This window comes from Caretta caretta, chromosome 3 (assembly GCF_965140235.1).
Source record: "Caretta caretta isolate rCarCar2 chromosome 3, rCarCar1.hap1, whole genome shotgun sequence".
NCBI lineage: Eukaryota > Metazoa > Chordata > Testudines > Cheloniidae > Caretta > Caretta caretta.
Window position 1 is genome coordinate 21,289,044 of NC_134208.1, and position 27,102 is coordinate 21,316,145.

The window sequence follows — 27,102 nt, forward strand, 5'->3', positions numbered from 1 at the left end:
AACCTAGCCTTCCCACCCTTGCTTGGGAGCAACCCACGGATTTGGGTTGGTGACATTTTGAAGATCAGTTCAAACATAAGATTAGTTCAGGTCTGCTACTAAATTAGATAGGCCTCAAGATCATTTGCAACAAGAATGAGGATAGACACTTCCACTGATGTTGATTGACTGACAAAAGTGACAAGGCAGTTTAAGGAGCTTTTCCTTATCTTTAGCTTTAAAGATTTGATTTTCTGACTTGCCTTTTTGCTTAACCGCCACTTCCAAAGACCCTTAAGTACCAGAATTCCTCTCCAATGAAATCCCTACGACCCCATTCTTAAAGTCTCTCCCTCCCTATGGATCTTCAATGGAGATCCCCTCTTCCACTCTCTCTCTCTCTCTCTCTCCTCTCACCGGCCCATTATTTATTCTGGCTAAGGATTGAACACAAGTTCCCTTAGGACACAGTTCAGGTTACTCCACTGTCAGCCAGAGAGGATCACCAAAATCAGCAAGAGGTAATTCCCTCTCTAGGGACTAATGCATATGCCATCATATGGTACTTGTCAGTGAAGTAAACTGCCACTCTCTCAAACATCTCCTCATGAATTTCCACACTATCTTAAGACCTCCCACTTTTTAAAAAAATTATAATTAGGCTTATACAGTATTATGAATCACTTCAGTGAAGACAATTTTATTTAAACAAGATAACACAGTTTATACACTTTAAATATATACTGAAAAAAGCTTTCAAAAAATAAATGCACCTAATTCTAACCAGATTTGAAATGTTGGTACTTATCCTTTTTCACACCATTTACCAACCACTTAAACCTAAGTGAACCTCAAAACGAAGTTAATTATTCAAAATAATTTAGCCATGGCTTGCCATATCTAACACATCAAAACTCTGGAGATTTACTATGTGTATTACAGAATGAGAGTAAACACAAGCTGTATTAATATATGCATGTATAAAATATTTGAACATACTATGTTTTTTCCAACATAATACAACCATTTTGTTGTAATATGTATATATCATGAATAGAAAATTAAACAATTATATTGTATAAGCAATACTAGGCAATATATACAAATTAAAAAAATACAATCAAATGATTAGCAATTAAAAAAAGCTTTCTTATGATCAAATTTAATGAAACATAAGCGTCAGTTATATTTAGTATCAAGTTTGATTAAAAGACAATGGAAAAAAAATACTCTTTAGGATTTTCAGGCTTAAAATATGTCAATTCCTTTCAAATACAAATACCTGAAAACAAAGTTGATTTAGTTAAATTAAAGTGTTGTATTTTCTCCCTTCCAATACATAAAGCACAAATGCTACTGTAGCTGGGATAAAAGAGGAAAATCAATGAGAGCTGCACAAGAGTATGCAATGCCAAAGCATGGTCCAACACACCTACATATGGTATAAACCCTACAATGGTTGCAGTCTAGATTTGGTCTTAAAGGAGGTCTTTCCCCCTGCCCCCCGTATTAATTTATTATATATATATATATACACACTCACACAAATTAAAACAGGGGGCTGGGGCGGACAACACCTCCTTTAAGTCCAAATCTATATATATTACACTTTTCCATGTTTGAAACTTTACTAAAGACATTTGGCAATCTTTTAAATTAATTTATACACTTTCCATTTCTAGAACATTTGGTTGAAATTAATACACATTTGGAACTGCTGCTGTACAATGGTTGTCATTTCTATGCTACACTTCATAATATTTGGTTGTATTAGAATTACATACAATTAAACTGAAAAACATGGCCACATTAACAATATTCTAATATTCCAAAAAAATCCAGTAGCCTGCCATAAGCGTTCCATAAAAAAAAATTAACAGTAAAATTAACAGCTGTATATGTGGCCGGGTCCTGTTCAGCTTTACTTAACAAAAAATCCCCAAAACAAACAAAAAAAAAAGATGACTTTTTCTTCCTCCATGTCCAAGGTTACATTTGCTTATGAGTACACCTATATTTTCTGAATGAAAAATGGAAACCCAGGGCCAAATTTTGACCTTGGAAAAGTTCAAGGGGAGCTTTGTGAACATCCAAAGGGTAGAATTAGGTCCTGAATATTTAGGGCCAGCTTGGGGCACCCTTTCTCATAACAAACAACACCCTACAATAATTCCCACTGAAATTAACAGGATTACTTATAAAATATGGTACAACTTTTTCATAATCTGCCCCTTAAGCTTTGGATTGTAAAAGTTAATAGTATACCAAAGCAAAAGACAAAGGACTTGCTGGAAAGCAGCCTACAAGAAGTTCCATTAGGTTATTATGTTAACAGATAAAAATAAAAATGTCCTTATCTCTCTAACTTTGCAAACAAATGCACATAATTCAAAATTACCTATGAATATAAAGGAATGATAAAATATAAGTTACTTTAACTATAAGGAAAATGATTTTAAGATATTCACAAGCAGATGGAAAATGTCTTATCAGTTCCAATGCAACACTATTGGTATTTCATCATCCTACACACAAATTAACAATGATGAATTTCAACTTTATGCTTTTGTTTTGATATGAATAGAATACTGTAGTTTAATCTGAGTACTGAAACGGATTTTAGCATTTTAAAAGTATTTTACACCTATTTTGAATAGTTTACCAATGGCAACAAGAGAAGTTAAATTCTAGATGTAATGAGAAGCTTTCATATCCTTTATTTTCCCCAGGTGGCAGGACATCATTCAATCCTTCTGTATCTAGAAAATCTATAATTTCAGTATTTAAGTTATTGGGGGGAAAGTTATGTATATCCCATAATACCCAGTCCATATTTAATATACATTTCTTAAATCTTGTGTGTGTATAATACAGTAGCTGCACTATTTGAAATGTCTATTAAAGATGAAAAACATTTTCCATTCTAATCTACCATTTTCACACACTCATAACAGTAAGAAGATTTACACTTTTGGCCTAAAGTTCTTCATGCTGGGTCTCTGTCCAAATGTAAATTCTTTAGGAAAGTTTGAGCAAAGTCTCTGAAACCACTCTGGAGTTATGAGGCGTTAAAAAACCTCAAAACAAAGAAAAACAACAACATATTTTTACAGAGTTACATTATTGGAAATGTCCATTTGTAAAGAGATTTTAGCATCCTTACATGAGAACTGATATTACAAAACAATCATTTTCTGAAACTGTCCCTTTTCCCGCATGGAAGAAAAAATCTAAACCTTCTAATATCCACTCCAATATATCAAAGATAGCAATAGGGCTAGATTCCATCTGCCCTTGTGTACACGCATTGTGTAGAGAAGTGGGAGTATGGAATTTTCCACCCCACCCCCACACTCCCAGGCATAAGGGCCAGGCAAAATTCTGGTCCCTACTTTGAGTAGGCAGAACCCCATAGCATGGTGTAAATCCATTCTGCCCCCAACTCAAGCTTCTCCCTAAATGGCACCATCTAGTTCTGAAGACCTTATCCCAGGCCAGGAGAAGTCAATGGACGTCTTTCCATTGAGTTTAATGTGTTGGTTCAGGCCCATATTTACTGATCCTTTTTCTAGAAATAAGGTACTAGGCACTAAAATTAGGTTCCTTTCCTTCATTACAAAAATACTTTGGTGTCATGTCTTCCTGGATATCTAAAAACAGAAATTAAGGCCACAATTTGCATTGGAATCAAAGGGAAGTAAAACCTATTTGAAATCAGAATGAGGCCTGAAAGCTTTATAATGTAAATAAATGTAATTCTTGCAAACATATATTACAGAGCTGAGATAAAAGTTCAATCTATACTACTGTCCTGAAAAAAGTACTTTTAACATGAAGCTTACTTACTATTCAAATATTATTTTGATGCCACCTCTTTACTAATCTTCATTTCCCTCATTCTGGTGTTCATGTCAGCAGAGTCACGTGTCTCATTCATTGCTTCTGGAGACAGATTTTCAGTAAGACTTTCTGTTGAAATGGTGTTACATTTCTTATCATCCAAAAATTGCATAAATAATTTTTTGTCACACTTAAGTTCATCTTTTGCAATATTTTTGCCATTACTATATGAACTTGGTTTCTTCCTGGGTCGTTTTCTAGAATGTGGTTTAATGGTAGATTTAATTCTTGAAAGTGTACCACAGGCATTTCTATGTTGCAGATCTGGTGTTTGCCGCTGTGCATTCTGTTTTTCATCTGGCAAAAAACTGCTTTCAGTACAGCTATGTTTTGGTTCAGAAATCTGCAGAAAATATGATTGTTGTGCTTCACCTTGAAGTTGTGAACATGGTTCAGTTGGTTTTGTATGGTCAATTCCAACAAGGCAGCATGTACTTTTACAGTAGACAGCATGACCGGCTGCAACCAAGGTATCTGCTAGATTACTCTGCTCACAAAAAACATCTACCTCTAGTTTCATTCCAGAACTATAGTGCTTAAACTGGAAAATCAGGCCTTGTTTACATAGCAATTCCTGAAACAAGAGCTTAGCTTCATCACTCCAGTGTTCCCCTTTAGCAGGAATCACACCAGATAAGGAGCAAGAATAAGATAACCGTGGTAAACAAATAAGTTGTTCTGGAACAACTTTCAGTTTATCGATATCTGAGTAGGGAATATATGCAGAAAAGCCATAATCAATAAACATAAGAACAACAGACTGATCTGAAACTTCTATAACTTCTACCCTGTTCCACTGTGCTTCCAACCCAAACTTGATCAAACAACTTGCACCAGGAGTCACAAGGTCCCGTGGCAAAGTTGGCAAATTGCCTGGAAGGTCAGAAAGTAGCATAAACAAGGTTTTCATAGTGTCAAATAAGTCTTCTAATTGAATGCAGAAGTTTGAAGGATCAGTAACTGTAGTTGCAAATCCAGGGTATTGATTACCACTTTGGAGTAGTGCCCATGTAACTGAATTTATTCTAAAAGAGAGTACAGATGTCTTCGAAGCCACATTATTTGCACTTTCTGTACAATTAGGTTTGCTGATCTTGCCTTGCCCAGAGATCTGATTCAAATATTCCAAAAGTAGAATCCCATCTACTAAGATATCTACTTCCCATATACAAGAAGATTCCAAGTATCTCAAAAACAGAAGCTTTATTTCACGATGTGCAATTTTATTTACCACACAGTCACATGACATTTTACCTGAATTTTGAATCCAAATCCATTTACATGATATGGCTTGTTTAGGAATACACTTGATCTCATTACTGAGTACTTTTGTATTACGCAAGGATACCATTTCATGTCTACCACGATCCATGAAGAAAACTAACATTTTCTCCTCACTAACAAGCTTCATCACTTCTGATCGATACCACTTCAAGGTGTTTTTAGATTTTGTCAAGCATTCCAATCCTTCTTGAATATTTTCTACTGCAATCAAACGGTTTCTCTTTGCTTCTTTGGCAACCATTACATTTAAATCCGAAAATGTTTGCACATTTCTCATTAATTTTACATGGAAATTTCCACATTTTGAAAAATGTATTATTTCTGCCATTTCTAGCTGTCCAGGATATAGATCTTGGTCAGATATTTTAGAGAGAATTTCAGAGGTGTTTCTAGTCTCGACAGCCTCATATTTATTATGACCTCTAGAGTTCTTCCTTAGTTCTTCATCTTCAGCATCTGCATTTGTGACTGGAATGTCTTGTTCTGTATTAGTTTCCATATTTAGCATTGGTGTGTTCTGTAATTCTGAGCTGTCATGTCTCTGCATTAACTCATTAACCACAGACTTTCCATCACAAATTATATCTACCTCCCACTGTTGTTCATGTTGTTGCAAAAATACACAAGTGATTTGTTTATTATTTACTTTTCTGGAAAAGTAGAACATAACATTGCTGCTCCAGCTTCCATCGGGAAGAGTACTTTTTACTCTACTAAGGAAACAATGGATACTGAACCTTGGCAAAGTTAAGAACTTTTCTTGAATTTTGTAGATTTTTGATGGACTCACAACTGCTGTATTACCATAGTCAATGAATTCTACCTCATAGGATTTTCCTGAGCTAACTGTTTTAATAACTGCTCTATATAAGAAACAATCAATTACATATTCTGCTAAAACAAGATCCCCTGCCACAAGTTCGTTCAGGTAATTTTCATGGTCTACATTTATTTTTCCTTTATTTAGTTCTTCTGCAAGTTGAATGATTATGTTTTCATCCTCTGCAAGCTGAATATGGAAACTAGATGGGCTATTTATATTAGAAATGTACCCTGCTAACTGAGAATTCAGCTCAATGTTACGTGGAGGAAGATTGATATATTTGGGTCTATTTACCATGCCTTCTTGTTGTCCTGTATAATTTCGTTTGTTGGTGCAAGATTCAGTCGTAATATTTGCAGGTATTTCCTGCAAACTGAAAACAGACCAAAGTAGAGATTCAGGAGTAAATATTCCATCTGCATTTTTCTCTTTGTGTTCCAAAGATATATTCACAACATTTTTACAAACTGGCTTTTTATTGCCATGGAATGTTGGTAGTATAAAGGGCATATTGTACAATTTTTGTGGAACAAGCACCGTTTGTTCTTTATCTTCAAAATTCTCTTGAACACCAGTCTGAGAAGATATATCATGTACTTCAGTTTTTATTTCAGTTTTCAAGGCAATTCTCTCAATATTTTTATCTTTTGTTTTATTACCTTCATCAGGTTTTACTTTGTGTACCTCCTTACTATTTTCGACAGACTGCTCTGACCAACTTTTCACATGCTCCAATTCCTCTGTGTATTTTTTCCCATTCTCAGACAATAATTGTAGAATTTTGTGATTTATCTGGATATGTCCATCATACAGCTCCACACCAATCTGGCCATCTGACTCTCTGGATACTACTACTGCCTTCAATGGCTTACCCATGAAATTCTCCTCAAACCATCTATTGACTTCTACTGGAATTTCTCTCGCCCTAAGATCTGACAGATAACATTTAATGGCTTGCATGGGTGTCAATAGTAAATCTGTGGCATGATCTGGAATAGGCATTAGTTTGTCTCTCACTACCATCTGTTTATTCCCAAAGTCCACAAAATAGGCTAATAAATAGGATGATGATCCCACAGATGATGCCAAAGCTCTGTAAAAGAGACCATCTTCAAAATATTTGGCTATGCATAATCGTATTTTGCTCGGGTCATATTCTGAACTGTTTGGTATGTTACTAATCTCTGCAATCTTCTTCATTAATTTGTCTACAATTTCAGTGTTACGATTAAGCTGGCAATAAAATTTTGCAGGGCTATATATATGTGTTATATATACCTCCTCTTCACTTCCAATTTTTATATTAAAAGATGAGTAGCAAAAACTATACAGAAAAACTGATGGTTTAAGTGCTTTTGTGAATCCAAAAAATTGGGACTGGCCGTGGCCATGCTCTATGAGAAACTGCTGTGCACCAATAAATGGAGTCTGTAAATCAACTAAGTTACACAAGCAATTAGGCCTTATGAAAATTAGAGCATAAATGACACAAGTCAATAGCCCACTGTAAGCAGAAATGAAGTTTCCAAAATCCTTACATGCCTCTTTAGTCCAAATGAATGGGTAAAATTGTGGGGGTTCATTTATATTCTTAAGACTACATGTAAAAGCTTGATTTTCCAAAGTTAAAAAATCTGGAAGAATAGCTTGAAGATCCTTAAGTAAAACTCTTTCCTGATTACCATAGTCTACAAATATCACATCAACTTCATTTCTGGATACTTGTTTCAGAAAAGATGCTCTGTACCATTTCCCATCCTTGGAGTGTTTTGCAACACAGGCAATCTGTCCAGTTTTATAGGGATTGCTATGCACTTCATAATAACTCTGAATTTGCTCCATTAAATTCATTAGTTCGGGTAATTTGCTTTGCAACTGACAAAAAAAATGGGATGGAGAAATAATATGAGAACATATGACATCAAGAACTGCTCCTGGTTTAAACATTAACTCTTTATAAGAGCCGATAGGGTCACTTCTCCCAGATATTATACAATGCTTTTTGGAAAGAGTACTTTCCCAACTTGGAAAAGATTCAAGAGACTCTCTTGCCACAGAAAAACTGGTTAATAACCGTTTGTTTTGACAGATATTTCTAGTTGCTGATACTTTACTTTTAGGTATGACATACGTACCTGGTGTATTTATATATTTTTTCTTTTTGTTTTTTGAATTTAGGCATTTAGAATTTTTCACAAAGTTCAAAAGAGAATCCGGTTTCACTTCCCAGTACTCAGCATATCTAGCCTGAACCATAAGCGTGACAACATCCATTTGTTCCAAGCCATTCATAAATTGGGCATTAACAATGTACTTGTCATTTTGCTTTGCAATGACATAAAGCAAGAGCTGTCTGTCAAATACAACCTGTTTAAAGAAATCAGTTTCTTTTTTAACCCATACATCCTCAATGGGAAATGCATGAGCAAGTGCACAATGCATGGCAAGTGCTGGTAATTTACAAAACTCTGGAAGCAAAGTTTTCACATCATGAACAGGTACGGTATCTGTATTTCCGAAATCCAAAAAATAAACATTAATGTTTACACCTTCCACTTCAGTGATAAGTCCCCGATAGTACACCATATCTTTCCTATATCGGGCACAGCAAGGTAACCCAGGCTTTGGGTTTTCAACAATCTTATCATAAACTCCATATCTATTGTACACATCTGCAATATTTTTCATCAAAGTCTGAAACTCATTGTTATAGTCATTAGTTTGAACCCAGAAGTTTGATGGATTCAACACATATTCAACAAAAGCAACATGAACAGAATCTATTTTCATTTCTAATGTTTTGCAATAGATTGATAAAGAAGGGTCCTTTTCAATTAAGCAGTTTCCCACTTGCTCTGTGTTTCCAATCAAACTCTCAACTGAAACACAGATCTCTTCATAAGCTTTGACGTCTCCAAGTATATTAGTGATATTTGTACTAGAAACTAGGGAACATGCTTGAACTACCTCATTCACCTGTGGTGGATATTTAGCATTAACTTCAGATTCTTCACTATGTAACGTAACATAATACAAACATTCATTGGCATTGAACAAATCAATGCTGGCATACACAGCAGTCTGTCCTAACAAGGCCTGTCTAAATTCTTTCAGTTGAGAATTTCTTTTTACAGCTGCACTCTGATCACTGAAACATGACAGTGCACACTGAAATGAAATCATTGGTAAGGAAGTGAATACTGGTTGAAGTTTCAGAACATGATTGGAAGGCACAGCTTCACTGTTGCCAAAATCCATGAACCAGACCCTTACTTGGTCATCAGAGAGGAGCTGCTGTATCACTCCTCGGTGCCACTGTCCTTTTTGTCTTTTTGCAGCACAGAGAGCTCCAAAACTATCACAAGTTGGAACATTTTCCCTACTGACAGCTTCATAATGCAAAGTCATTGTTGTTGTCAAGTCTTCTAGCCCTTTCTGCCATTTTAGCATCTGACAATAAAATTTGCTTGGACTGATTGCAACAGTTATTTTTACCTTCTCTATACTGCCAACAGATAAAGAAGGCAGGAATCTATCCAGAATTGGCTGAAACTCTGGTAGATTTTCTGCATTGCTGAAAGAGGATGACTCTGGCCTTGTGTATTTCTGTTGCAGCAAATCTGGCATTTGTTTGCAAAGGAGCTCTTGGGGTAATTCCTTTAACATTTCTACAATAAGACGAAACGAATCTCCATCAACAAGTTTTCCTAACTGCAGTTCAAGAACATCGCTAGTGACTTTCGGTACTTCCAGGAGAAACAATTGGTATGGTAAAATAGCTTGCACATGACCTTTAATCTGTAATCCTATTAGAGAAGAAAAATAATTTAGAGCTTTTGGACCCCATTTTTTCCCTATTGGAAGTATGTTTGCAAAAACACCACACACCATCTTTGGAGGCAGTTGGAACAATTCACCACATGCAGAAGCAACATTTATTTCGTTAACTATTAGCACTTTCCCAATGTCTATGAGAAACACTTCATAGATTTCTTCTCTTTTTTCCAGCACTCTTCCTCTGTGCCATTCTCCATTTATGTCCTCCACCAAACAAAACTCGCCAATGCCAATACCGTCCTTTACTTTTGATATATGCTGTATTTCCTTTTGCAATATGTGGTAATCAAAGTCGTATTCTGTCTTGTATTTCCCCTGAAATGTCACAAGCACTTCCTTTGGATGGCACTCTATGTGAGTTACCTTCAGATCCATGTCTAAAAATTTTGGTGATGGAGACAAAGAATCCATTGTCTACAAAATAAAAATAAGATCAGTTTTGATAATCATCCGGATTTCAATTCAGTTTTTTTACATTAACCATATTTAATTTCTTAAAGCAATTTGTATTCAGTATATTTTTAACAGTGCATTTTGCACAAAATAAATAAAAACATTAAATAAATGTTTACTGATTTTAATTCTAATTTTTCTATTTCTCGAGGTACATTTGGCACAATTCTCCCTCAGATGTTGTCTGCATGTGTTCTTCATAGACAAACAGTGTGTCCTGGGCTTACTATTGTGCTTTCTGACTGGCTTTATCACCTTACATGGAGCAATCCAAAGTGATCCTCAAAGAGACAAAAATCCCTCATCTCTATTCATTTTATAACAGACACATCTGCAAAACAAGAACACAGGAGGCTCAGTATTTCTCCACAAAACAAGAAGTGGAAGTGCCATTTCTCTGTCATTCATATTATTTCTGCTAATTCTACAACTGGACTGCCTTTCACACTGCAGATAGTCTGCAGACATTCCAGGGCTTTCACAGTGGGACTCAGGAGCTGAACCCCACACACCTGACAGCTCATCTGAAGGTTTGACTCTGTTGAGAAGACAAATCACAAAGATTCAGTGCTCTGTTTTAACAACTTTTTTTGTTATTTACACTGAAGTATGCTCCTCCACTTCTTGCTATTAGTTTTATTTGAGGGATTTTTATTTCCTCAAGACACGCGCATTTCTCTCCCCCAACTCCTTCCTCCTCCTCCTTCAGGAGGATCAATCTGTGGTCCTGTGTAGTAGTGTTTACCTCTTTTGATGGAATTACAACATTTAGTATAGCTGCAGATGTGTTATTCTTTATAATGTACTTCCCATGTCTTTTTGGAGAAATAATTGGAAGTCACAGTTCTACCAAAGAAAAAAAAGTTTTATGTTAATTATATGCTGAATACCTCTTTTACTGTACTTACTTGTAGCATTCCATAACATAACAGTAGATTTTATTAAAAAAGTAAATATTTTCACATCACTTTTTAAACAAAATGCCCTGACCCACATTTAACCAAGTCTCCAAGGTTCAGATTGACTAGAGCTTTATTCAAATTTATTGCTACTGATCTGACTTCACATTCTTTAAATCAATATCATGCCCCTGCAGTTTCACACCACCACCACCCATGCCTATATACGATAATCCAGTTAATAATTAACAATAGTCAGATTGTCAAACACATTTGCCCACTGTCCTAGAGCAAGCTGGTAGGAATCAATCCCTGTCAAGCAGAGGTTTAGTTTCTCAGAAACTAAGCTTTACATTTTAAAAAAATATGTATTCCTAGCTCTTATGGAGGAAGGTAACATAAGAACACAAGAATGCCCATACCAGTGATTTATCTGGTCCAGTATCCTGTCTGCTGACAGTGACCAGGGCCAGATACTTGAGAAGGCACGAACAGAACAGGGCAATTATTGAGTGATCAATCCTCTATCATCCAGTCCCAGCTTTTGAGGTTTAGGGACACCTGAGCATGGGATTGCAACCCAGACCATCCTGACTGAAGCCATTAATGGACTTATCTTCCATGAATTTATCTAATTCTTTTTTGAACCCAGTTATACTTTTCTGGCTTTCACACCATCCCCTGGCAATGAGTTCCACAGGTGGACTGTGAATTGTGTACACCATAGATTTTTATAATGGCATTATGATATTTTTTGTCTTAGCTATCCCTTCTCTAATATCACTTCTCTAACGTTCTGCTAGCTTTTTTGACTGCTGCTTCACTTGGATAAGATGTTTCCGGAGAACTATCGACAATGACTCCAAGATCTCTTTCTTGAGTGGTAACAGCTAAATTAGAGCGTGTCATTTTGTATGTATACTTGGGATTATGCTTTCCAATGTACATTACTTTGCATTTATTAACACAAAACTTCATCTGCCATTCTGTTGCCCACTCACACAGTTTTTTAAGATTCCTTCACAGTAAGCTTTTATCTTAACTACCTTGAGTAATTTTCAGAGTAGCAGCCGTGTTAGTCTGTATCCGCAAAAAGAACAGGAGTACTTGTGGCACCTTAGAGACTAACAAATTTATTAGAGCATAAGCTTTCGTGGGCTACAGCTCACTTCACTGGATGCGTAGAATGGAACATAGAGTAAGAAGATATATATATATATACACACACACACACACAGAAGGTGGAAGTTGCCATACAAACTGTAAGAGGCAAATTAATTAAGATGAGCTATTATCAGCAGGAGAAAAAAACTTTTGCAGTGATAATCAAGATGGCCCATTTAGACATTTGACAAGAAGGTGTGAGGAGGATACTTAACATAGGGAAATAGATTCAATAAATGGAGTGACCTAGCAACTCCTAGTCTCTATTCAAAGCCAAGCTGATGGTATCTAGGTTACATATTAATTCAAGCTCAGCAGTTTCTCGTTGGAGTCTGTTTTTGAAGCTTTTCTGTTGCAAAACTGCCACCCTTAAATCTTTTACCGAGTGGCCGACCTCAGCAGCAGCCCCAGCCCCACACCCACCGGCCAGAGCAACCCCAGCCCCAGTGCCTCTCCCTTTCATCAGTTAAACAATATAACTTTAATTAACTGGTTAACTTTTTAAACAGTGTTTACATCCTTAGTATCCACTATGTTAAAAGAGAGAAATGTCTTTATTTCTGTTAGTATATTAGTATATACTTGTTTTTCAGCCTGAGGCAGAATTTTGAGTTTGACTTTTTGATACTCTTACATCTTATACTAATATGTGTAAATAAAGGACAAAGACACTATATGTTATGTCTGCCCACAAGCAGATGGGTTGAAAAGAGATGGAACTGAAGTGTTACAGGCTGTGGTGGGAGTGTACTCTATGAGCATACAGTGGAAGGCTGCCTGACTCTTTCCTCAAGCCAAGGTCAAGCAACCAGTTAGGGGGGTAAAGGGGGTTGTGGGGGGAGGCATAAGAAACACTAAAAGCCAAAGAAAGGCCTGGCCTTGACCACAAGCACAACCTCACTCCTTACCCTTCGCATGGGATATAAAAGAGGTGGGACGAAGACCCCATACCCATACCCCCCAAAACGGCACATGACCATAAATTGTAAGGGGTGGGACTGTAGGCGTGCATTGTAGGTATATTTGGACCTGCTAAGAAAGAGGAGATGGAAATGGGGACACAGGCAAGGCTCTACACAGTCAGAGCTGGAAGGGGGCACGGGGTAAATGTTCTGAGGCGTCAAGAGCTGGGAACGGAACACTGGGAAACAGACTCTGCCGGCATGTAAAGTTATGGATATGCTTGCTGCAAACTAACCCCTGCCTGCACTTCAGACTTCTGTTCTTCTGCTTTCTGTCTGCATGACAAGAACGAGGGGAGAGAGTGTAAAGGGAGGGCCCTCTAACAACTTCTATGGGCCTATGATAAATGGATTATCATGTTTATTACAATGGTGCAGAGTCAACCAGAAACAGAGCCCCACTGTGTACATAGCAAGACACATTCCCTACAGAAAGACACTTACAATCTAAATACACAAGCCAGACAAAATGAACCATGTAATATCAGTAGGGCCCTACCAAATTCACAGCCATGAAAAACACGTTACATAGCATGAAATCTGGTCTCCCCAGGTGAAATCTGATCTTTAGTTTTCTTTTACTTTATACTATTCAGATTTCATGGGGAAGACCAGTGTTCCTCAAACTGGGAATCCTGACCCAAAAGGGGGGTCACAAGGTTATTTTAAAGGGGGTCACAGTATTGCCACCCTTATTTCTGAACTGCCGTCAGAGCTGGGTGACTGGATAGTGGCATCTGCTGACCAAGGGCCCAGCTCTGCAGGCAGCAGCACATAAGGAAGGGTAGGAAAACCATACCATTTCATCCTTTCTTCTGTGCTGTTGCTGGTGGCAACTCTGCCTTCAGACCTGAGCTCCTGGCGTGCAGCTGCCGCTCTCCGGCCACCCAGCTCTGAAGACAGCACAGAAGTAAGGGAAGCAGTACTGAAACTCCCCTACAATAACCTTGCCAAAAAAAAGCACCCCCCCCCACGCCTTTTTGAGTCAGGCTCCCTATAGTTACAACACCGAAATTTCAGATTTAAATATCTGAAATCATGAAATTTACGATTTTTTTAAATCATATGCCCATAAAATTGACCAAAATGGACCACGAATTCGGTAGGACCCTAGATATCAGGAATTATCTTTCTCTCTCATATTGTAGGGAAAATTAACTATCACAGCCCTTTCTTTTGGTTACTTAAATTATTACCGCAGGGAACATATTCATTTCCTGAAATGACAAACTACTCATCACATTTAAAGCTTTCTTGTTTAGTGTTTGGCCTGATTCAAGATCACTAGCAACATTCTTTTACTAAGTGAAAGAAATCTTTGAAAAACAAAAGAGTTGCATAAACAAGACTCTCTTACTCTAGAAACAGGTCTAATCTGATGACAGGAACAAACAGAACTTCAGTTACAGGCAACAAAGCAGCGCCTCGGTGTTAAGAAGTGTCTCCCCCTTGATCCAAACGCAGAAAAGGCCTTGGGAGGGAAAAAAAAACGGTTTTAACCAGTCTCCAAGGCCGTGCGTGGGTTATAATGACAGCACCACCCAGGGTCATTAGACTCACAGCACAGCCAGCGGACCCGTGACCTATCCAGGTACTAACCGCACCCCCGGCCCCGGCCCAAACCCAGGCGTCCAAACACCCATCTGCCCTTTGAGACGGCGGGAGAAAATTCGCCCATCAACACTTTTAAAGGATCGTGTCTGCAACTTTCCTGGCCGCGGACCAGCCCGGCCTACTCGGAACGGAAGGCGGGGGCCGGCAGCACGCGCGCCGGACAGTTAACGGGGCTTTCGCGGGACGCGGCAGCGCGAGGCGCCGCAGCGGTTCAGCCCGCCGAGCCGCGCGCTAGCCGTGGGCTTCGCCGGGAGCAGGTGCCTCAGCGGGGCTGGAGCTAACGGGGCTACGGAAGGGATGCGGCGGCCGCAAGAAGGACGCCCGAGCGGCTGCTCCCTTACCCGCGGCTGGACGGGCTCTGACGCCTGCTCTAGGCGCCGGGGCTGCAAGGAGATATCGGTCTGCGGGCGCCACCCAGAGCTGGCAAAATGGCGGCGCGACTGCCCGTGCCGAACGCCGCTGTGCCGGGCGCATGCGCCGTGGGCCGCGCTGACGCCAGCGTGGGGCGGCTGAGGCGGAGTGGGGTGTGAGGCGGGAGTGGGCGCTTGAAGGTTCCTCTGGCTCTAGCTGCGGTGGGGGTGGGCTGATGCTGGGCAATGGACTCCCTGAGCCTCCCACCCTATTCACTCACAGGGGTCTTCAGCATGGGGCTGGGCCTGGCTGGCTGGGCTCCCCCAGAACCCCAGGCTTGCTTCCCCAGGCCCGTCTCCAGAGTGGGGTCAGGCCAATATCCAGCACCTCTGAAAACCCACCTGGAAATCCACCCTGCTTCTGCAAGCCCATCCGGGTGTGGGCCATGACTGTGCCCACCCTGCGCTCCGCGAGCTGCCCCCTTGGGTTCCCATTGGCAGCCTCTTCCTCCTCCCAATAATGAACAACATCCAAAACATAAGCACTCTCAGCATCTAATGAGGTGGCCACACCAAGGGAATAGCGTGTTAGCCCACAAAGTCCTTGAAGTGCTATTGGATGCTAAGAACAGTTGTTGGGATGAATTAATCCAGGGACCGTAGTGTCCAAGTTTGTGGCCTTCACTTTTGCCAGAGTTTGGTCTGTGACTGCTAATCGGGGATCTTGGTGGACCGTGGATAATAAGAGCTAGCCCTGGCAAGCTTGGGAGAAATTAAAGCTTTCTGTGCAAGAAATGGAAATATTCCTATTTGGAAAGCATTGCTAATACAAGCTTGGGAGAGAGATGGGACTATTTGGTCTTGATACTATATGTTTTGTACAAATCGGAGGAAAGATCATGCCAACCTGGAGTTAGTTCTCTTTAAAACTCCTGGCCTTTAGGCTATTGTAGTTAAAACATCCATAATAACAAAGTTCAAATATTTTGTAGCAATAGTTCCATTCCTTAAAATAGATATTTCTAAATGCCCATCACTGAGCTGCCTAAAAGGATAGAAATGTATGTTTCTGGCATTACTTCATAGTATGACAGTTATTAAATTTGCCTCATTATATGACCATTAATAAACTTGCTCCCTTTCCATATTTTTCCTGTTTTTGCAGGAAAGACAATCCATCATATCTGAACACTTTGAACATGTCTCCTATGCAGCTTTGTTAGTAGTACATGGTGCATTAATGTCCAGGAAGGAGATGTTTACATTTAATCTTTCAGGATAGAGAAGCTCACTAACTCTTGGCTGGACACCAAATTCTAGCCCTCATTTACTTCTAAGTGCTGTACCAACCTGGAAATAGGTCTATGCCTTTGGATTACCATGGAGATGTCAATGATTTAGGTGTGTGAAGTCATGCCACTTTCCAAGAAGCTACTGTAGCAGCATCCCTGATGGGGTCTGTGGTTGCTTGTTTAAGCAGCTTAAAAGGGCTGAAGTATTTCTAAATGTCTGTATGAGTGAATGGCAATAGAAGCTGTAAAATATGTACCAAGGTCTGATGCAAATGAATAATAGCATTTCCAAATAAAACTAAAACATCTGGGATAGTTTTGCCAAAAGGACTTAGGCACTTAACTGCCACTTTAGGTGCCTAAATCCCAGAATCAGTCCCTTCTGAAATTCAGCCCCCCTTTCCCCCCCATTCAGCCACCTAACCCGGCAGGCAGCTAAACTCACTTATTGCCTACATTTTTGCAATAAAAGTCCCTGTGCAACTGTATTTCAACCACACACCAGGTGACTGGATGCTTAAGCCTCAGCATGATTCATGCACTAGGGAGAGATAAGCATTCCTCCATCTAACTGACCCATGGGCACCGAGACAGTAAGTGTGCTCAGACCTTGCCTACTGGATAGGGCCTCTATATGTAAGCTTGCACAAAACAACTGGGGGTGGCCTCTCTCATAGCTTTTTAGTCCAGTAGTTAGGGTACTCATCTAGGATGGGGAAAACCCCAGTTCAAATCCCTTTTCCACTTGAGGGAGACAAAGGATTTTATCTGGGCTCTGTAACTTTTCAGATTAGTGTCCTAACCACAGGGTCATAGGATACCCTAATGTGGAAGGGCTTCCTCAGTCTCTGCTGTTGAATCTGTTCCACTGTAGAAGGTTTTGTTTTTTTGAAAGCAGATGGACCAGGAGACTGGCTACTGAGTCTTCTACCACTACCACCACCACCACCCCCTTTTAAGTGAATGTTCTAACCACCAATCTACAGAGCCATTCTCATGTGGGGTTATCTCTCTCTCCCTCTCTGGCCTCATGATGCTATCGTTATTTAGCCACAGTGGAACAGCTTCAATAGGCAAGAATGAGGGAGTCTCACATCATAATATGCCATAGGCCAGTGGTTAGGGCTTACACCTGAGCAGTAGGTCCCTATTCAAGTCACCTTTCCCCACGTGAAGGGAGAACTTCCCATCTTCTACATCCCATCTGAATACCCTACACTGACCACTGGATTAAGAGTTATAAGGGAAGGCCTCCTCTCCTGGCTTCTTGCTAAAATGGCATAGGCACTTAATGCCAAGGCAGGGTTTTCAGAGGGAACCCCCTCCTTGCACCCAGGACTTAGTCACCTATGTCTAAGGGATGGGGTTTAGCACACACAGTCTGTGGCTTGGCATCTCCCACTGCCTGGCTTAGGTGAGGAGCTGCCTAGGATGCTGACTTTTGTGAATCCAATTCTGAGGCACTTATCTCTTTCCATTCATTGTATAGGGAGCCTAGGCACGGAACTCAGGCTTTGTGAATCCCATGGTTTTCTGAGTGCCTACAAATTTGACGTGGCAATATTCAGCATCACCACACGTAAAGTTTCTCTGTGAATCTAGCCCATGGTGAATGACTCAGATTTGTTATTCTTTGTAATAATCTTCCATAGATAAGAGAACAAATGCTGGTGTGTATAAGAAATGGGTGAAATAAAAATAATTTCTTATTCAAGACTTTGAATGGGAAAAAAAAAACATTTAACTATAGCTCCAGATGTGGAGCTAACTGTTGGGTGAAGACTATTGTCTTTTGTAGTGCATCTGTGCACTATATTCAAACCTTTACACAAAAGGATTTCATACATCACAAACTCTGGTAGAAGTTCTGCTGTTTCTGTAATAGACAGAGATTTGGAAGAAAAAAAAGTACAAAACAACCACACCAAAATTAGGCTAGTGCAGAAACAATGAGAAGTCCTTGTGGCACCCACTGTTTTAGCCCACAAAAGTTTATGCCCAGATAAATTTCTTAGTCTCTAAATTGTCACAAGGACTCCTCGCTTATGTCCAGATAAATTTGTTAGTCTCTAAATTGCCACAAGGACTCCTCATTGTTTTTGCTGATATAGACTAACATGGCTACCCCTCTGAAGCTAGTGCAGAGGTGCTGGAAATATTGTGTAGTGGGGGTGCTGAGAGCAATTGAATCAAACCTTAAACCCTGTATATAATGGAAATCACTTCAAGCCAGGGGGTGCTACCACACCCCCGCACCCCTAGCTCTAGCACCTATGGGCTAGTGTACTTTTTCCCACTCTTTCTTTGAAAGGACCTCATCTAATCCACAGCAACCAATGTGTGGTGCGGATAACTGAGCAGCAGCCACTAGGTGGCAGAAACAACCAAAGGTGGCCCATAGTGAAATACTTGACAGTATACCAGTATTGCTTCAACAGTTTGACCAATGAAGCATTTAAATGAGCCTGTCCTATTCTGAAATACAAGTGTCTATATGTATGGGGGAACTTTGAAGATCACATTTGCACTATTAGAAATGTTTTCAGATATTGCTATAATTTGTATTAACATTGAAGCATCTTGATTTATGTACACAATGCAGTTCCCTTTGAAAATATTTTATTATATAATACATTACTCTTGTAGTCACTGTATTTTTGCAAATTATCTTTATATCATCAGTAACCTGTTATTACACAGTTATAAACTCAGCAGTTTATACATCAAAGAGCAGTCAGTGAAAGCCATAACTATGAAATCATGGCAGAAGAAGCCAGTATCTTCTATTACTACTTAAAATATATATAGCACTTTACAAGCAATTAATGGCTCCTCATAACACCCTAAGCAGGTAAGAAAGTAAAATCCCCATTTTATTGATGGAGTAGCAGAGAATGGAGTTAAGTGGCTTGTCCCTCGCCACAGTGGAGTAACTGGGAGGAATTCTCATAAGAGGGATTGTTATTCACATTATTCTGTTTTACCCTTAGGGCTTGTTTACATACACAAGCTGTGTTGCTTTAACTATATTGGTATAGTTAAAGCAGTACAACCTCCTCCCTCAATGTGTGTGCAGTTATATTGGTATAAAGGTGCTTTATACTGGTATAGCTATTCCCATATGAGAAGGAGAATAACTATACCTGTATAAGTATCAGGGTAGCCATGTTAGTCTGTATCCACAAAAACAACAAGGAATCCGGTGGCACCTTAAAGACTAACAGATTTATTTGGGCATAAGCTTTCGTGGGCTAGAACCCACTTCATCGGATGCATGGAGTGAAAATTACAGATGCAGACATTATTATACTGACACATGAATGGTAACATACAAAAGCCAGTAGGAGAACACTTCAGTCTTCCTGGACATTCTATAACAGATTTAAAAGTAGCTATACTTGAACAAAAAAACTTCAGAAACAGACTTCAAAGAGAAATAGCAGCACTAAAATTCATTTGCAAATTTTTCACCATTAATTTGGGCCTGAATAGGGACTGGGAGTGGCTGGCTCATTACAAAAGGAGCTTTGCTTCTCCTGGAATTGGCACCTCCTCATCTATTATTGGGAGTGGACTACATCCACCCTGATTGAATTGGCCCTGTCAACACTGGTTCTTCACTTGTGAGGTAAATCCCTTCTCTTCATGTGTCAGTATATACTGCCTGCATCTGTAATTTTCACTCCATGCATCTGATGAAGTGGGTTCTAGCCCACGAAAGCTTAAGCCCAAAAAAATCTATTAGTCTTTAAGGTGGCACCGGACTCCTTGTTATACCTGTATAAGTCACCTCGGTACCAATATAACTCCATCCACAGTAGGACTTTTATCATTAAAACTATTTTAGTTTAAAAAATCACAGCCCTAACGCAAACAGTGACACTGGTAAAACTTATAAGTATACACAAACGTAAGATTTTTGAAGGGAAAATCAGGGAGTGCATGTGCAGTGTAACTTGTCATTTTAAAGGTTAAGTGATATGTCAGATGCATGGTAGAGCAATTTAGTGCATGCATTGATGGTGGGTGATCTAACCAAATTGTGAGTCATGGAATCATATAAACTAAGAGGTGGAAAAAGACCTATTAAATCATCTAGACTGGTGAGGAGACAGACTATATGATCTAATAGGTCTTTAGCATCTTTCATTTCTATGATCCACATCAGTTAACCAAGGTGTGGCCCGAAACCTGCAAACTGGTCCATGTGGAAAAATCCTTATGCTCACACAGAGCCCCACTGGCGCCAATGTGGGGAAGGGGTCTGCCTAAACAGATTTGCTTGAATGTTCAAGGACTTAATTTGTACTCTATTAAACCTGTTCCAAAAAGTTCACCTATATGACTTTTGTAAATTCAAAGAGAAATTTCAGGCAATCTTATCCAGGAAACAATGTGGATTGGGAATTATCTTTGTATATGTTCATATGAGGCCAGATCAACAAAGGGACTTAAGTGCTTACACTCTAAGTCCCAGTTTTAGGCAACACTGCAATCCACAAAAACAACGCTCAGCTGCTGCCTGACATTGTATGTTTCTAAACTCACCTGATGCCTAAATTTCCACTGTAAAAATTGCCCAGACCCCTATGTTCCGCTTCTGGGCATACACACTGTTGCTTCACTGTAGGTATCTAGGTGCCTATATCCCAACCTTAGCCCCAGTGCAATTCATGAACCCAGGGATGATAGGCATAGGAGTGTCTATGTTATTTGCAAGGCCTGATCCAGTAGGTGTGCTCTGAGCATGCTTAACTCCACACAAAGCACTGGAGCGGGGAGGGGAGGAGGAGGCCTCTCTCATATCTTTAGATTTGTACAGAAATTTCTCACCCCTCAGGAGAGTGCCCTAGCCACTGAAATATCGAGTGATACTGTCTTTGGCCCAATTAATATTTAATATTTCAATTATTTAATTAAAGTGGAATGGCTTCAACAGGAGAGACTGAGAAAGAGACACATCAGAGTATCCCATAGTCCAGTTACTAGAGTATTGTCTTGAGAGAGAGGTGATCCTTGTTCAAATCTCTTCTCATCAGACTCAGGAGAGAATGGCACCAGACTCTTCTACTTGCTGGTGAGTCCTGACCACTGAGCTAAAGTTTATGAGGGAAGCTTCTTTCTCCTCCCACTCCTCATGACCACTTTGCATGGAGTTAAGTGCTTGCATCACTCATTCTCATAAGAAATGGATTAGGTGCCCAAGCCATCTGAATCCAGAAGAGGGGTTCCTGGCAGTGGATCACAAGCCGAGATAGGTGCGTCCCTGCAGGCCAGATTTAAGTGCTGAACTACATGAGGGAGTGGGACTTAGGACACACCCCTTTCATCAGCATCTCCCATTGGCTAGTTTAGGCAGACCTCACCTAATAGCTTTTATAGATCCTATTCTTAGGCACCCAGCTCTCCCCATTCATTATATAGGGAGCCTAGGCACCTAACTCAGACTCTGGGGCTCTCGTTGTTCCAGTGATTTTCTAGGCACCTAAAAGTTAGGTATTGCAATGACTAATCCCTTTGTGGATCCAAACCATGGTGCCAATTACGGGACCCCAATCTTTACTGGGCCCTGTGGGTGTGATTTTAATATAAATATAACATAAAATACATTGGAACTGCAAAAGACTTCGCTTGATTAACTCTCCATCTCAAGGCTCAGGTCTGCTGTCCCTAATGACCTGAGGGGGGCTGACCAACCTTCACTCCCCCCTGAAATCAGTGCTCAGCCCCTTTGAAAATCAGGCCATAAAAGCCTTGGTTCAATCTAGACTTGTGTCTGGGTTTCTCCCCCACCCCACCCCCAACCCTTGCAATATGAGGCTCTAGAGTTAATCATTATGTCTGTCTTGTTAAATATTTCACATTTTTCTCTGTTTACAAACAGAACAAATGACCTAGAACTGCTTTTTGGACATTTGTCATTGGTCATTTGTATGAAACGTGAAATTGCAGTGCAAACAAAGGCAATGGTCATGCGATGTCTACTTGCTCTTCGTACTGTCAGCAGGGCTAATGGATTTGCTCTGTAATTCTTCAGATATATGTGGCATTTAGCTCCAGTTTTTTAAAGGTATATGACCCTATTCTGATTTCAGGTGGGTACCATCGATGGGAGCTCCATCAAATATCTGAGGCAGAATTGCACTCATCAGTTGTCCATTAGTGTTGAAATAAGTTTTAAAATGTTCTCTTTAAAGCTAGTAATTCTCTTTAATCGCTCTGTGGTACACCCTGGATAGTTTTTTTATGCAGCATAAATCTAAAATTATGTCTACACTATCATCCTATAATAGAGCAGACAATATACTATGGTACTTCAGGAAAAGCATGATATAGCAGTTTTAATTGCCTGCAGGGTGCTGATCCATCTTGGAATCAAAATATGTGATGTTGTCATCAGATATGTTAAAGGGACAATTTCATGGGTGAAATTCTGGCCTTATTGAAGTCAATGGCAAAACTCTGATTGTCTTCAATGGAGCCAGGATTTCAGCCCATATATTTTAAAAAATACACGTGTTACTAATGTTGTATGCGGAAAATAAAAATGGAAAGATTTTCAAAATCTGACTGGCTTTTGATCATTTGTGTTGTGGATTACTTTTTGCATTTCACTTCTGCTGGAGTAACAATAATAGATTAGTAATTTTCACATTAAAGCCCTGATTAAAGCAATCAAATCTGTGCAGATGGACCCCTGTGCCTGAGCCCCTTTGAAGTTAGTTCATGCATGCAGATTTCGTTGCAGGATTGGGGCCTACAAGATTCTATTGGTGAGGAGAAAGCTACCAAGAGACAGAGCATACTCAGCAGCAAGCCTTCTCATTTGAAATCACTCCCATTTGACCCAGACCTTGTTTACATTCAGGAAATTATGTAAATCACACCTCCTTGTCCAGACTTCTTGCTATGTTCATTTCCCAGCATTCAGTCTATTGTCTAAGTTTCCCCATTTCTGTCTTGCAAAATTGTGGTATTTCTGGGCAGATGGAGATTTCTGCTTCATATACTTTACTACTAATCATATCATATCATTTACTGCAATCTAAGTCATATAAACTACACTCTGGTCTCGTGTATGGTAGGTTTTTAGCCACCAGTGCAACTGAATCAGGGCAAAACCCTAGTGCATACACAACTTACGTTAAAAGAAAAGGAGTACTTGTGGCACCTTAGAGACTAACCAATTTATTTGAGCATGAGCTTTCATGAGCTACAGCTCACTTCATCGGATGCATACCGTGGAAACTGCAGCAGACTTTATATACACACAGAGATCATGAAACAATACCTCCTCCCACCCCAGACTGATAGAGCCAGAAGAGTTCCCAGAAGTTACCTACTACAGGACAGGCCTAACAAAGAAAATAACAGAACGCCACTAGCCGTCACCTTCAGCCCCCAACTAAAACCACTCCAACGCATTATTAAGGATCTACAACCTATCCTAAAGGATGACCCAACACTCTCACAAATCTTGGGAGACAGGCCAGTCCTTGCCTACAGACAGCCCCGCAACCTGAAGCAAATACTCACCAACAACCACATACCACACAACAGAACCACTAACCCAGGAACTTATCCTTGCAACAAAGCCCGTTGCCAACTGTGCCCACATATCTATTCAGGGGACACCATCACAGGGCCTAATAACATCAGCCACACTATCAGAGGCTCGTTCACCTGCACATCCACCAATGTGATATATGCCATCATGTGCCAGCAATGCCCCTCTGCCATTTACATTGGTCAAACTGGACAGTCTCTACGTAAAAGAATAAATGGACACAAATCAGATGTCAAGAATTATAACATTCATAAACCAGTCGGAGAACACTTCAATCTCTCTGGTCACGCAATTACAGACATGAAGATCGCTATCATAAAACAAAAAAACTTCAAATCCAGACTCCAGCGAGAAACTGCTGAATTGGAATTCATTTGCAAATTGGATACTATTAATTTAGGCTTAAATAGAGACTGGGAGTGGCTAAGTCATTATGCAAGGTAGCCTATTTCCCCTTGTTTTTTCCTAACCCCCTCCCCCCCCAGACGTTCTGGTTAAACTTGGATTTAAACTTGGAGAGTGGTCAGTTTGGATGAGCTATTGCCAGCAGGAGAGTGAGTTTGTGTGTGTGTGTGTGTCCCTGGGAAAATGTGGGGGGGGGGGTGAGAAAGCCTGGATTTGTGCTGGACATGGCCCACCTTGATTACCATGCACATTGTAGGGAGAGTGGTCACTTTGGATGAGCTATTACCAGCAGGAGAGTGAGTTTGTGTGTGTATGGGGGTGGGGGTGGGTGAGAAAACCTGGATTTGTGCTGGAAATGGCCCACCTTGATTATCATGCACATTGTAGGGAGAGTGGTCACTTTGGATGAGCTATTACCAACAGGATAGTGAGTTTGTGTGTGGGTTTTTTGGAGGGGGGTGAGAGAACCTGGATTTGTGCAGGAAATGGCCCACCTTGATTATCATGCACATTGTGTAGAGAGTTGTCACTTTGGATGGGCTATTACCAGCAGGAGAGTGAGTTTGTGTGTGTGGGGGGGGGGGGGTGGAGGGTGAGAAAACCTGGATTTGTGCTGGAAATGGCCCAACTTGATGATCACTTTAGATAAGCTATTACCAGCAGGACAGTGGGGTGGGAGGAGGTATTGTTTCATGGTCTCTGTGTGTATATAAAGTCTGCTGCAGTTTCCACGGTATGCATCCGATGAAGTGAGCTGTAGCTCACGAAAGCTCATGCTCAAATAAATTGGTTAGTCTCTAAGGTGCCACAAGTACTCCTTTTCTTTTTGCGAATACAGACTAACACGGCTGTTACTCTGACAACTTACGTTGAGGCAGCATGAGTTTTACACAGTACAACTTATTTTGTTTTCAAACAGCTACAAGTACATGAGTGGCTAAAACTCCGTGTAGACAAGGCTCCATGTACTATGGTGCTGGGTGCCACATAAATTCTTGTAATCATATTTTTTTCTCTGCATATCAATCTATGTAGCAACAGGTAAGGTTCTCTATTGAAGAATCACAAGGCACCATTGGATATTCTTAACAAAATGCTTCACTTATATGCTGAAAATAGATTCCAAAGACTGAGGGATCTAACCATCTTGAAAGCCAACATATTTCTCAAGGGCAATCCTCAAGCTGCTCTGCACAGCTCTTCACTTTAGTTTAGTGAGATGATTAACTTTTTAGTCCCTAGATTAACTCACTGTGGGAAACACACATTAACCTGGTAATACACTCATGTTTTATGTAATGCACAATCTCACCGTGACATCTTTCCAACTCTGCTGAGTCTGGCATTTAGGATAATCAGTATACTGTTTGGTAATAATGTGACCTGCTAGCTTTGCATATCTACAATAAACAGAGTCGATGATTATGTCAGTAAGAGAAGCTTGTCTCGTAAAACTCAACTGCACTGTTCTATAGGGAACTTTCATTCCTCTCCATCTTTTGCAGGGAAAATACAATAACATTAATAAACTATAGTGCTGAAGTGTATAACTTTTCAGATGTTCTGTTAAGAAATAAAATAGCTTTCTACTAATTGATCTGGTTTGCACATGTAATCCTCGTATTTCTATTTTGGAGAAAATCTATTTTTTGTACAAAATGACAATGTAGGCCAAAACTTACAAATAAATAAATTTACAAATGAGACACTACTTTTATGGAAAGGGAAACCTGCTTTGATAACTCCAGCTGAGAAGGAGCAGAATTGGGGGACAACTGCAACAGTGAAAAAAATGTTATGGACACTGAAAATTGTACTTAAAAAAAAATGTACCTGACTTGAAAGTGTCCCCCCAATTCCATCTACATCTGTGTACTCTAGTTCTAGATAAGTAACTGTTTGACTAAATATGGATAATATCAATTATATTGAGAATGATTTTCTTTGATGAGATCAGTAAGTCACTCTTTCCACATAACTTCAGATTTTGTGTATAGCACACAGAAATTTGGTGAGTCCTAGCAAACTGTAGAATTATATATTTGATTTGGCTCATATGTAACTAAAATCTTTTGGATATTTTCATAATTTATCTGTTTTTGTTACTTTACGTGGCCACTAGTACTGTCAGAGTTAAGTTGTATTAATCCTTTCATATCCGATGAAGTGAGCTGTAGCTCACGAAAGCTTATGCTCAAATAAATTTGTTAGTCTCTAAGGTGCCACAAGTCCTCCTTTTCTTTTTACTCTCAAAATAGTGTTGTTTTTTAATATTAAAAGCAGAATAAAACAGAATTTGTTGCGTATGTTGAGAGATAACTTTGCATCCAGTCATAAGGGCCCAGATCCTGGAGGGTAGTTCGGCTCCTAAAATATCCATTGAAATCCATGAATGTGGGTCCTTGTGAATATTCAAGCAGCCATAAGGCCAGGCATGCTGCCTATATTTTAAGAATGAGCTTCGTACATATTTTCTATTTACTCCATGATAAATCCTGGCCAAGAGATGTGCTTGAAAATAGGTGCGATATGTTACAGGAAAATCTATTTGTTTGCTTTTTACTCAAATAAAA

The 27,102-nt window shown here is 39.7% G+C and overlaps 1 protein-coding gene across 1 annotated transcript; it reads right to left on the reverse strand.

The window, feature by feature from the left end:
- Positions 1–1,073: 1,073 nt before the first annotated feature.
- On the reverse strand, positions 1,074–15,385 carry TDRD15 (tudor domain containing 15). The gene is made up of 4 exons (XM_048845605.2): positions 15,257–15,385; positions 14,659–14,772; positions 11,022–11,122; positions 1,074–10,237 (listed from the first exon to the last, which is right to left on the reverse strand). The coding sequence occupies exon 4, from the start codon at positions 10,232–10,234 to the stop codon at positions 3,836–3,838; it is 6,399 nt and encodes a 2,132-aa protein (XP_048701562.1). The 5' UTR covers positions 10,235–10,237; positions 11,022–11,122; positions 14,659–14,772; positions 15,257–15,385; the 3' UTR covers positions 1,074–3,835.
- Positions 15,386–27,102: the final 11,717 nt, after the last annotated feature.